This window comes from Mauremys reevesii, linkage group 14, assembly GCF_016161935.1.
Source record: "Mauremys reevesii isolate NIE-2019 linkage group 14, ASM1616193v1, whole genome shotgun sequence".
Classification (NCBI taxonomy): Eukaryota; Metazoa; Chordata; order Testudines; family Geoemydidae; genus Mauremys; species Mauremys reevesii.
This window is the reverse complement of record NC_052636.1, coordinates 21,136,621-21,148,930: the sequence shown is the minus strand read 5'-3', so window position 1 is coordinate 21,148,930 and position 12,310 is coordinate 21,136,621. Positions and strand designations below refer to the sequence as shown.

Genomic DNA, 12,310 nt, shown 5'->3' with positions numbered 1-12,310 from the left:
TGCCCTCAACCCCTGCACTGTGCCCCCTTTGCCTCTAACCCCGGCATCCCCCTCCTGCACCCAAGGGGGGAACCTGACCTGGATGCACAAAGCAGCTGGCATTGCTGCTCGCTCCCCACTGGACTGCTGCTCCCCGCCCACACAGCCCTGGGGGGCTGGGAGAGGGGAGCAAGGAGCGACGTCAGGGCTTCCTGCACCCAGGTCACTTTCCCTGCAGGCTGTGTAAGGGGAGGGCAGGAGAGCAGCTGCTCCTGATATCTCAGCACCGCTCACGTGGGGAAGTGACCTGGATGCAGGGAGCCCTGGGGGGTGTGTGTGTGTGTGCCTGAGTGAGTGAGCGCACTGTCTCTTTAAGAAAATTCCCAGGGTCAGGAGCCTGAACTAGGCTTGTTCAGACACAAGCAGCTGCCGGCAGCTCCGGCCCCAGAGAGGCAGCAGCACACGCAGATTCCCCTGTCCCGTCACCCCAGCTCAGTGGAAGTCGGGTACCCGGGTGGGGGGGAGGGGATCACCCCGCCATCAATCAGCACCTCCCCCCTGCAGAGCAGTCAGGTCGATGCTCCCAGTCAGGGGTGGACGGAGCGACTCCGGGGGTGAACGGGGGGTGGGGAGTTGGGGGGACAGGAACAGCAGCAGCTGCACACGTGGAGCAGGGCCGAGGAGGGGCCCCTCTGCTCCGGAGCAGTCACCTGGCTCTGACGGCTGGTCGTCCAATTTCCCCCTGCAGCTCAGGTCTCTCCCACTCCCCCACACAGCTGCTTATCTGCCTCCCTGTGCCGCTTTCATCAGCCCAGCGAGCCTCTCAGCAGCAGGTTAGGTGGGAATCCAAACCCTGCGCCCGGCACCAACTTGGGTGGGGCACCCGTACGCCCCCCCCCAAAGGCCGGTCCTGGGTGGGGAGCAGAATTGATCCCCTCCACTGTCCCCTGTGGGGAAGAGTTAGGGGGAGTTGAGTCCCTGCTTTTTATTTTCTGTCTCTCCAGCACTTACTTGGGTTTGTTCTCTGCCTTTCCATCCCCAGTTCTGAGATTTCTCCTCTCTTCTAGCAGGTGATGGGGTGGTGAGGGAGAGCGAGGAGCAGAATCCTCACCAGGAAGATGCTGAGCTCGCCGAAGCGCATGGGGAATTACTGCGAAGAGCCAAAGGGAGTGTGTCCAGCCCCCGTGAGCAGGGAAAAGCTGGTGAAAATTACCCCAGACCAGAGAGAGAGCAGGGAAACCACTCAGAGGAGAGAGTGGATGAACCCATTAATTGTCAGGGAACTCACAGGGACCTCAAGGAAACTACGTCCCAGGAGAAAATCCTCACGGAAAAGCGAGAGACTACGTGTAGTGAGTGTGGGAAAAACTTCCATTACCGCTCAGCCCTTATTCGACATGAGATAATCCACACGAAAGAGAGACCCTACAAATGCTGTGAGTGTGGGAAAAGCTTCAATCATACCTCAGCCCTTAGTAGGCATCAGCGAATACACAGAGGAGAAAGACCCTATGAATGCTGTGAGTGCGGGAAAAGCTTCACTCAGAGATATACCCTTAACTCTCATCAGAGAATCCACACAGAAGAGCGACCCTACGAATGCTGCAAGTGCGGGAAAAGCTTCACTCAGAGATCAGCCCTTATCTCTCATCAGACAACGCACACAGAAGAGAAACCCTACGAATGTTTTGAGTGTGGAAAAAGCTTCTCTCGGAGCTCAAACCTTACTACGCATCAGAGGATCCACACAGGAGAGAGACCCTATGAATGCCGTGAGTGCGGGAAAAGTTTCAGTCAATTCTCCTCCCTTATCTCTCACCAGAGAGTCCACACAGGAGAGAAACCCTATGAATGTTGCGAGTGTGGAAAAAGCTTCTCTCGGAGCTCACACCTTACTACGCATCAGAGGATCCACACAGGAGAGAGACCCTATGAATGCAGTGAGTGTGGGAAAAGTTTCACTCACCTCTTCTCTCTTATCTCTCACCAGAGAGTCCACACGGGAGAGAAACCCTATGAATGCAGTGAGTGCGGGAAAAGCTTCTCTCGGAGCTCAACCCTTGTTACACATTACAGAGTCCACACCGGAGAGAGACCATATGATTGCTGCGAGTGCGGGAAAAGCTTTACTCATAGTTCAGGCCTTTCTAAACATCAGAGAATCCATAAAGGAGATAAACTTCATAAAAACCTTCTCTAGAGCTGTCAGAAGATTTTTTTCTTTAATTCTTTTGACAGTTCCCAGGTAGTGAGTGTTAAGGCTGTTTGCATCTTTTGCACATTGTAGTCCCTCAGCTCCCACACATGAGTTGCCCACTTTTGAAGCTCGCCTGTCTTTGGGGTGGATCCTGTGGTCCTTTGTATCAACTCCATTGTCCTTCGAGTCATTGGAGTGTGTGTCCTTTCTACCAGGAATGTCATCACCCCAGGTGGGGGAGATGGGGGTGTCTTCAACCAGCTACGTTGAGATAAAATCTACTTGGGTCTCATCACTGTGGTTGTCATGGAGTTAGCTAGCTTGAGTTCACTTTCCTGATGTAAAAAGAGAACTATTCTTGCACTAAAGACATGGGCCATGGATAGTTGGTGGAGTTATCTTGCACATTTCCTCCTGTCTGAGCTAACCATCATCACATTTCCTTGTCTAAACAAACCTGGAGATTCACATTTATACTCCTCCTGCCAGTGCAAAGTTACTGTTAGAGACGTCAAGTTCCTCTTTGAAGAGAGATTGTCTCATTCCCAGTTGTTCTCACATTACCCTGGATTGTGCAGAACAGCAGTTATTTTGTTGACTTTTTTTCTCATTTAAAATATATTTAAATATGATGAAGAGCTGGAGCAGTGTCAGGGAAATAAGGGTCATTTTAGGCTCTGTGACACTGGAAGGAGATGGAGCGACTCAGACATTCCATCCTTCCCCATCACCCCAGAACTGTTACCTTGTGCCTGAGCCATGCTCAGTTCACCCCTTCGTATTCCTTCGCTTCCCAGCGTGTCTGGTGGGGTCATGTTCTTGGCTGTCCATGCTTGGGAATGGTGCTTGTACGTCTTTGATCCTAAATCAGAGTCAGTCTGGCAGGAGATGAAAGTGTCAGACTTGGAAGGGGATTTCAAATGGATCCCAAGCACCGTTCAAATCCCCTTTTCCCTCAATGGCAAAGCTGCTTCTGGGAAGGTCGGCTGTTTTTTCTCCCATTATGAAGGTGCTAAAACTCCTGTAAATAACACTAATGAGAAAGGTATCAGAGGGGTAGCCATGTTAGTCTGGATCTGTAAAAGCAGCAAAGAATACTGTGGCACCTTATAGCCTATCAGTCTTTTGGAGCATGAGTTTTCGTGGGTGAATACCCACTTTGTCGGATGCATGAGAAAGCGCTGGGTGAAGCAGGTTTCAGTGGATCATGGGAGAATCTCTCATCCTGATTCTGAGACATCAGATGTAACCTAGTCTGGAATTTCCCTTTAAATTAAAATGAAAGTGTCTTCTACCTCTCTGTGAGATGGGTTTTCTATCTTTCATGAAGGCTCCTTGGTCATATAACTGCATGTTAGTTTTGTTTGACAGAATGTAGCTCAGATGTTTTGGGAAATTTCAGACAAATTACCATTTTTTTACTTCGGGTTTGTTTTTCCCCCTATCCCTGCATGATGACATGGAGAAAATTCAAATACAGTTCAGTCAACAGGAGAGAATACTCCAAGCTGTTGGACATATTATCAAAGAAACAGTCGTATGTTTAAATCTCCACTCTGAAAAGGTGAACAGCAGCAGACCCCAAATGGTGCAACTGACTGAAGTAAGTGCACATGGTCACAGGGTAGTTCAGTTGTTTAAGTCAATATTGTCTCAGATGATCCAGGGATAGAATTCCACAGCAAGTGATTCAGAACTAGGAAAACGCCCAGGTATTTGGTTCCCAAGGTATTTGTGACCCAGTCCCTACAGGAGGTTACTTCTGAAGAGATCTCCCAGCTAATCCCAACATTTGGGAAATGCTGTCTGTGATGAGGTGCATCCACCCTGACCTGGCACTGCTAGGGTTAACTGCGCCATGTGGGCTGAAGAGGCCACACCCCCTCACCCTCTCTGGGCATGCGCCGACTGGAGACAGAGTATAAACGGGAGCAGCTCAGCCTGGGCGGACTGGGGAGAACAAATCTATGTTGTTGGCACGGGGGGGGGGAGAGCCCAGGGCGGGGGAGGCAGGGGGCTGCGGGGGGGGGGGAAGCCCAGGGCTCGGTCAGCAGGAGCATGTGGCGGGGACCCCAGGGGTGGGGTGGGGGCAGCCAAAATATTTTTTGCTTGGGGCGGCAAAAAACCTAGAGCCGGCCCTGCCTCCACGCACTGTGAGGTAGGTAGGAGCGGATCATTATTATCCCTACTTGAAAGAGGGAGAAGCTAAGGCTGAGAAAGGAGAATTGACTTCTCTTAGGTCACACAGCCAGTGGCAGAGTTGGGAATAGGACGCAAGAGCCCTGATTTTCAAACTAACCATCGGATCTTGAATTTCAGACATTGAATGACCTGAATAAAATGCTCTCAGATGAGCTCCAGACCAACAATAGTGCATTAGAATTATTCAGCAAGTATTTGAGGAGAACTGCAATGTTAGAGAGAATTGTGAACTGCTCAGAGACCATTAATGCAGAGAAGCAGCAAAATTCATCAAACACAGAACTGGTTCTGACTTATTTACTTGTTCTTAAAAGAGAACACCAAGGACCTGAGTCTCCTCCCTGTCAATAACCCCCTGCTCAGCCAATCAGGGTAGAGACTGAGGACGGGAGGCTGAGGGTTCTCACCAGAGAGCCCAAAGGATGGCCCAGGTCATTGGGGGGGATCACTGCCCGAGCACTATTTCAGCCCCACATTTTTGGATGGACCTCCCACAGTGGGAGCTGCAGAGCACTCCCCCGCAACACCCCCCCCACACACACACACACCCTCCTGGTGTTGGGAGGGGAACAGGTAAAAGGACAAAGGAAGCAAGAGAAAAAGAGGAGGGAGGAAGAGGGGAAGCTAAAAGAACAAACCCTAATGTCCCCAGTGATTCTAAGGGACAAAATCCCAGGTGCAGAATAAAGTTCTGTCTCCTTAAGCTCGTGTTTTCCATGCATAGAATTCAACTGTCACCAGATGGATCAGACTGAACAGGTTTCAAACCTCAAGGAGGCTCTTACCTTCTAAACAGGGACGGCTGTTTTCTAGTAAAATCACTAAAAGGGAAGGAGAAAACTCGAAAGGTTCCTCCTGGTGCTCACGTCCGTGAACCCAAATACTCTCTCAGTCCTCAGCGAGAGACCTGGAGAAGAAGACTTGCTGGAGCAAAGCCACAGGGGTCTCTGAGGTTTCCCTGGCCCCTCGCCCCTCTCCTGCCTGGCTGATGTCAGCATCTCTCTGTGAGGTCACCACCTCCCCACCACCTCTGACCAATAGGCTGAGGTTCTGCAAAAGGCCTTTGTGATGTCACTGCCACACCCCTCCCTTGCTGTGCCAATGTCCTGCCCCTGGCCAGGCACTTTGCAGGTTTGAGCTACTCCCTGGGGATCACCCCACTCAAGGAGCGTTCGTTCTAGGCAGCAAGCTGGCTAGACAGGGAAACATCAGACGCTGCTCCCAAAGCTACACTCGGTTTTTCAGAAATTAGTCGACTTTATGGCCAGAAGAGACCATTAGAGCATCTAATCTGACCCCCTGCATATCACAGGCCTCCTGTATGACACGAGCTACTTTTGAGGCAAAGACATTCCAGAAAGGCATCTAGTCTTCATTTAACGACATCAGGAGTTGGAGAATCCACCACTTTCCTTGGTAGCTTGTTCCTGTGGTGAATCATCCTCGCTGTTGAATATTTGTGACTTAGTTGTAATATGAATTTGTCTCTTTTCACCTTCCAGCCATTGGGTCTTGTTAGGCCTTTCTCTGCTATTTTAAAGAGTCCTTTAATATCCAATCTTTTCTCTCCATTAAGGCAGTTCAACACTTCAATGAAGTCACCTTTCAATCTTCTTTTGATAAGCTAAACAGGTTGAGCTCTTTCAATAGCTCACTAGAAGGCATTTTTCTCCGGCCCTCAGAACATTTGGTGGCTCTTTGCTGCCCCAGCTCCAATTTCACAACATCTTTTTCAAATGAGGACACCAAAACTGGAGGCAGTATTCCAGTATCAGTCTCACTGATGCCGTGTCACCTCCTGTGATGTTATGGACATAATCTGTAACTGTATAGATCACCATTGTGACCACTGTTCTATATTTGCAGCCCATATTACAGAAAAGTGGTCGTGTAAGGGGTCTATGGAGAGGTTCTGATTAGCTGATTATAATGATGCTATCTCTAGATGTGTATCTTTTTTTGTAGTTGACATTATGAATATTGGCTCTGTGCTGCTTGTATTTCAAACTTGTCAAACGCAGATGTGCCTGTGGAGGGTCCGCTGGTCCCGCAGCTTCGGTGGAGCATCCGCAGGCGTGCCTGTGGGAGGTCCACCGGAGCCGCGGGACCAGCAGACCCTCCACAAGCACGTCTGTGGGAGGTCCACCGGAGACGTGGGACCGGTGACCCCCAGAGTGCGCCCCGCAGCACGCCGCCCTGCTTGGGGCGCCATAAATCCTTGAGCTGCCCCTGAGCACACTCACTGCTGTGCAGCTCTGTACGTGTGGCCATGGCTGAACAGCAAGAATTCCTGCCCATTTCCCTACTGGCTGGAGCATGATGAGAGTGTGTTTGTGGTTAATGATGTTGCTGTAAATTGTTCATTCCCTGCCTTGGCAATTCAGACAGTCCCTTTTCCCGTTGTATCGCCAGCACCTCTGTGATTCCAATAACAGGGGCAGGTTTTCTCTGGGCACTGAGATTTTTGAGGGCATTGGTGGCTCCTTTCTTTCCTCACCCTGAAGTAAACTCAGCTTTTTATTCCATCCTTGATGACTCATGGAATAACAACAGCAGCAAGAAGAGGAGAGTGAATATCTCATTGCCAGGGGGAAGGTGGACGCATTTTCTCTGTCTGACCATTGCCATTTCAGGAGAGAAGGTTTCAGTGGAATCGAATGCCCTGGCTCAGACAACAGACATGGGGAGGTTTTGCTGTTCATGGATCTGTGCAAAGGAAATTGTGTGTCTGTGTGAAAATGAGGAGGGATATGAAATGCCCATGTGGTGGTGCCTAAGGCAAAAGGGAACCCTAGAGGATTGGAATAGGATAAGTTCTCAGGCAACATGTTTCTTACTTTGCCCATCTGTTAGGTTTGATTATTATCGATGGAAAGATTTTGCCATTGGGTTGTGTTTTTACACAGAAATTGACATTTACCAACAAATACGTAATTCTTCCAAGCCTGCCTAGTCTGCTGGTGGTGAGTTTAGAGGGACACATTCACTCTCCCCACCCCCCATGCCAGGCCTGTGCTCTCCAGAATGTCAACTTCCCACAGAGCTGGGATCCTTCCCTCATCTCCCCCCAGACCGCTGCCCCACCCCCACTTCTGGGTTCCCCTCCCAACACTGTCCAATGCCCCTGCTGGCAGGATCCCTTCCCATTCCTTTCATTTCCTGCCGCCCCTCTGAGCAAAAGCTCTGCATTGTTCCCACACTAGGAATTGAACCCAGGCAGCCTGGGTGAAAACCAGGAATCCAGATCACGAGACCACATGGGACTTGTAGAGGCAATAGCACGTTTACACATTCACACCCAACAATTCAAAGTAGCCATTCAAAAAACTTCAAAACAGACTTCAAAGAGAAATTGCAGAGTTACAATTGATTTGCAAACTTAACACCATTAATTTGAGCTTGAATAAGGACTGGGAGTAGCTGGCTCATGACAAAAGCAATTTTCCCTCTCTTGGTATTGACACCTCCTCATCAATTATGGGGAGAGGACCACATCCACCCTGACTGAATTAGCCTTCAACACTGGTTCTCCTTGTACGGTAACTCCGTCACTTCATGTTCCAATCTATATTTATGCCTCTATCTGCAATTTTCACTCCATGCATCTGAAGAAGTGGGCTTTTTACCCACGAACGCTTATGCCCAAATAAATCTGTTAGTCCTTAAGGTGCCACCGGACTCCTCATTGCTTTTAATTCCAAGCTGATCTTAACCCTTTCAGTACCCTTACAAACTCAGATGCTTCTCACCACAGGCTGGCTGGTGGCTTTTCAGCCAGGCTCTCCCCTTTCATCAGCGCTTCAGTTGCTTGGTGTGGGGGTGTCTGTAGATGTAGATGGCAGAGAGAGATAAAGCCTGGCGAATGTCTCTCCTTTTATCATGTCCTTTCTTCCCTCATGGCTTTGCCCCCCTTCCCCCTTGAGAGTCAGGTTAGCATCACTGCGTCTCTCCAAGCAAGTCTGAGCAATTCCCCTGGGGTGCCCTCATGCAGGTGAGTCATTGCATTGTAGCTCCCTTGCTGGGCAATGGCTGTCGATGGGTTGTTTGACACCCTGTCCGGGTGTTGGTTACTTTCCTTGCTGTTGCCACTGGGGATCTAATATTTGGCTGACTCCCCCACCTTACAGCACAGTGACAACCACACTGCACAATTCTCATAACTTCATATGCATGCATGGTATACATCTATGGGTAGAGAAATGACTTTCAGCAGATCATATCCTTTCCCTGATACCTTACAAATCATGCTCTATATGTAAGATCTCAATGATATGAAAATGAGGATTATGGGGGTTACAGCCGCTCCCCCAAAGGTATAGTATGTCACACTGAGATTCTATTTTCCTTTGTTCTGTAACAGCATTACAGGGATCCAATGACTGACCAATGGCATTTCCAAGTGCTAAAATAGCAAAGCGATGTCTGTCTCTCATTAGCCATCAGCGACTGAAGATGTGGTTTAATGAGCCGGAGCTTGAAGGCGAGGGTGGCTCTGTCCACTGCCTTCCGTTGCGCTGCTGGGCCCCAAGTCCCTGGTGGCCAATATGTGACGCTGGGAGAAGAGAGTGGGGTGGCAAGTGGCGGCAGAACTTTTGCCACCAGGGTCTAGCTGCCCAACTTCCTCCTGGTACTGCTGGCCCCCCGTCACCTTCAGGTAACCCAGGAACTGAGGCAGGAATAGGGCGAGGAAGCAAGTAAAGCCGAGCAAGGAAGGCAAAAGTTAATCTTGTCTTCATGGGCTGCTCGCAATGACGTCCTTTCTCTGTGCCACAGCTGACAACAACATCCCAGACAGAAAAGCAGGAGGCCAAAAAGAAACCGAGCAGCTGCTGAAGTAGTTCAGTTGGGAGTGTGCTAGACTAACAGGCTCTTCTATCCCCCTTTGTGCACGGGTGGGATGTTTTCTGAAAGTGCAGCAGTTCCTTTAACTGCCACGAGTCCCTCATTTCAGGCTATGCAGCAGGAAAAGGCAGCATGGGCTTCTGCACCGAGTTGGCCCACCTGACCTTTCATTCTTCTCTTGCTCTTTGTCAGCAAGGGGAAGAAAAAGAAGCTCTCCCTCAAGCTGGAGTCACAAGGGTGACATAAGGACGACTTCCTGAGTCTGGCTCCAGCCCTCTGCTCTGCCAGCTGGCCCATTGAAGGGCTGCCACCACTTTCTCCAGGTTTGTCCATCGGTCTGTGCTAGGGTGAGCAACATCCAAGCAGATGGAGTTTCTGTAGTGTAGTGGTTATCATGTTTGCCGAACACACAAAAGGTCCCTGGTTCAAAACCAGACAGAAACAGGCTGGCTTCTTTTTCCCAGATCCCCTTGCTGTTCAGGAAGGCCTCCTCCTTCTCCTATTGGCCTGTCCCTGGGATAACTCCAACCCCTGCATGACAGAGGGTGCTGACAGCAGTGGAGAAAGCACCTTGGCGTCAGGCTGGAGAACCTAGAGGAGTGCGGCGTGTCACCTTTTGGAGGCTTATGGCTTGGCCTCCTCTGCTGTTGGAGGTTGGCCGGTGGAGGCCGGCTCTTCCTGCTGGCCTCCTCTGCGTGACTTGCCAAAGGAGGAAGTGAGGCAGGAATGGGGCAAAAGAGGAAAGTCGAGCTGAGGAAGGCAGGGCAGAAGCGAAGCACCTCAGTGCGGCTAAGTGGGGTTAGTAGAGCGTCACCATTCGTTCTGCAAAGCCGGGGGAGGTGCGGTTGGCTGCTGGGAGGCAGAATCCTGTGCCTGCCTCTTGGCTTCCCAGGGATGGCTCCTTGCAGCCCAGGAGAAGAGGGGTTCTGGGGGGAAGGAAAAACAGCAATGGCGAGGCGGAGTGGGCTCCTTTCTGGCCGAAATGGTGGGCTGTGGTGGGTTTGGGAGTTGCCTGTAAGCCATAAGTGGACTTGGTGCAGTGAAAACCGCTGCTCCATTCTGGCTGATGTGGGGGCGCCATTGATGACATGGGAGTGGGGGCAGGGCGCTGGCTGTGAGCAAATGGGATCCAGGAAGCCCCAGCCTGCCCCTCCAGGGGCCCCAGTCATCTTCTTCTCTCCTGCCATGGGGAGCCCGGCCTTAAGCCTGCCCAGCATGCGCTGCAGCTCGAGCATTAAGCCTTCCTGTGGCATAACCTAACTACGTCCTAGTGTAATAAGGTGTAAAGTTTAGATTGTGAATTTTAATTTCCATGGTAACTTACTTTGATCTTTTATGCCTACCACTTATAATCCTTAAAACTCCATCTTTCTGTAGTTAATAAATCTGTTTTATGAAACTGGTGTATTTTGCTTGAAGTTCTTGGGAAATCTCAGCTCCATTACAAGGCTGGTTCATGTACTATTCACAGTGAGGGAGGGGTGGACCCTGCGTAATAAACTCACTATTGTGTCATACAGGAGGCCTGTGATATGCAGGGGGTCAGATTAGATGCTCTAATGGTTTCTTCTGGCCATAAAGTCAACTAATTTCTGAAAAACCGAGTGTAGCATTGGGAGCAGCGTCTGATGTTTTCCTGTCTAGCCGGCTTGCTGCCTAGAACGAATGCTCCTTGAGTGGGGTGATCCACAGGGAGTAGCTCAAACCTCCAAAGTGCCTGGCCAGGGGCAGGACATTAGCACAGCAAGGGAGGGGTGTGGCAGTGACATCACAAAGGCCTTTTGCAGGACCTCAGCCTATTGGTCCAAGGCGGTGGGGAGGTGGTGACCTCACAGAGAGATGCTGACATCAGCCAGGCAGGACAGGGGCGAGGGGCCAGGGAAACCTCAGAGACCCCTGTGGCTTTGCTTCAGCAAGTCTCCTTCTCCAGGTCTCTCTTTGAGGACTGAGGGAGTATTTGGGTTCACGGACGTGAGCGCCAGGAGGAACCTCTTTTGAGTTTTCTCCTTCCCTTGTAGTGATTTTACTAGAAAACAGCCGTCCTTGTTTAGAAGGTAAGAGCCTCCTCGAGGTTTGAAACCTGTTCAGTCTGATCCATCTGGTGACAGTTGAATTCTGGGCATGGAAAACTCGAGCTTAAGGAGGCAGAATTTTATTGCGCACCTGGGATTCTGTCCCTTAGAATCACTGGGGACATTAGGGTTTGTCCTTTTTGTTTCCGCTTTTCCTCCATCCATCCATCCCTCCCTCCTTTCTCTTTGTCTTTTGCTTCTTTTGTCCTTTCTCCTGTTCCCCTGCCAACAGCAGGAGAGGAGTGTGTGTGTGTGTTGCAGGGGAGTGCTCTGCAGCTCTCACTGTGGGAGGTCCACCCAAAAATGTGGGGCTGAAATAGTGCTCGAGCAGTGATCCCCACCAATGACCTGGGCCATCCTTTGGGCTCTCTGGTGAGAACCCTCCGCCTCCTGTCTTCAGTCTCTACCCTGATTGGCTCAGCAGGGGGTTATTGACAGGGAGGAGACTCAGGTCTTGTTGTTCTCTTTTAAGACCAAGGAAATAAGTCAGAACCAGTTCTATGTTTGATGAATTTTGCTGCTTCTCTGCATTAATTGTCTCTGAGCAGTTCATGATTCTCTCTAATGTTGCAGTTCTCCTCAAATACTTGCTGAATAATTACTGTCACTGTTGTTGGTCTGGAGCTCATCTGAGAGCATTTTATTCAGGTATTCAGTGTCTGAAATTCAAGATGGTTAGTTTGAAAATCAGGGCTCTTGGGTCCTATTCCCAACTCTGCCACTGACTGGCTGTGTGACCTCAGACAACTCAATTCTCCTTTCTCAGCCTTAGCTTCTCCCTCTTTCAAGTAGGGATAATAATGATCCGCTCCTACCTACTTCACAGTGTGTGGAGGCAGGGTCAGCTCTAGGTTTTTTGCCGCCCTAAGCAAAAAAATTTTTGGCTGCCCCCATCCCAGCCGTGGGCTCCCCCTCACACCCTCCTGCTGCCCAAGCCCTGGGCTCCCCCCAACCTGCACCCACTGCCGCCACAGCTCTGGGCCTCCCCACACCTGCACCCCCCTGCCACCCCACCCTG

General features: G+C 50.5%; 1 protein-coding gene across 1 annotated transcript in view; it reads left to right on the top strand.

The window, feature by feature from the left end:
- Positions 1 to 1,378: 1,378 nt before the first annotated feature.
- Positions 1,379 to 12,310, top strand: part of LOC120381956 (zinc finger protein 850-like) — a gene marked incomplete at both ends in the record, with an annotated part of 110,911 nt that continues 99,979 nt past the window's right edge. Inside the window, one exon of the mRNA XM_039500132.1 lies at positions 1,379 to 2,132. Within this exon, the coding sequence (XP_039356066.1) occupies positions 1,379 to 2,132 (754 nt within the window). The remainder of the gene's footprint in view (positions 2,133 to 12,310) is intronic.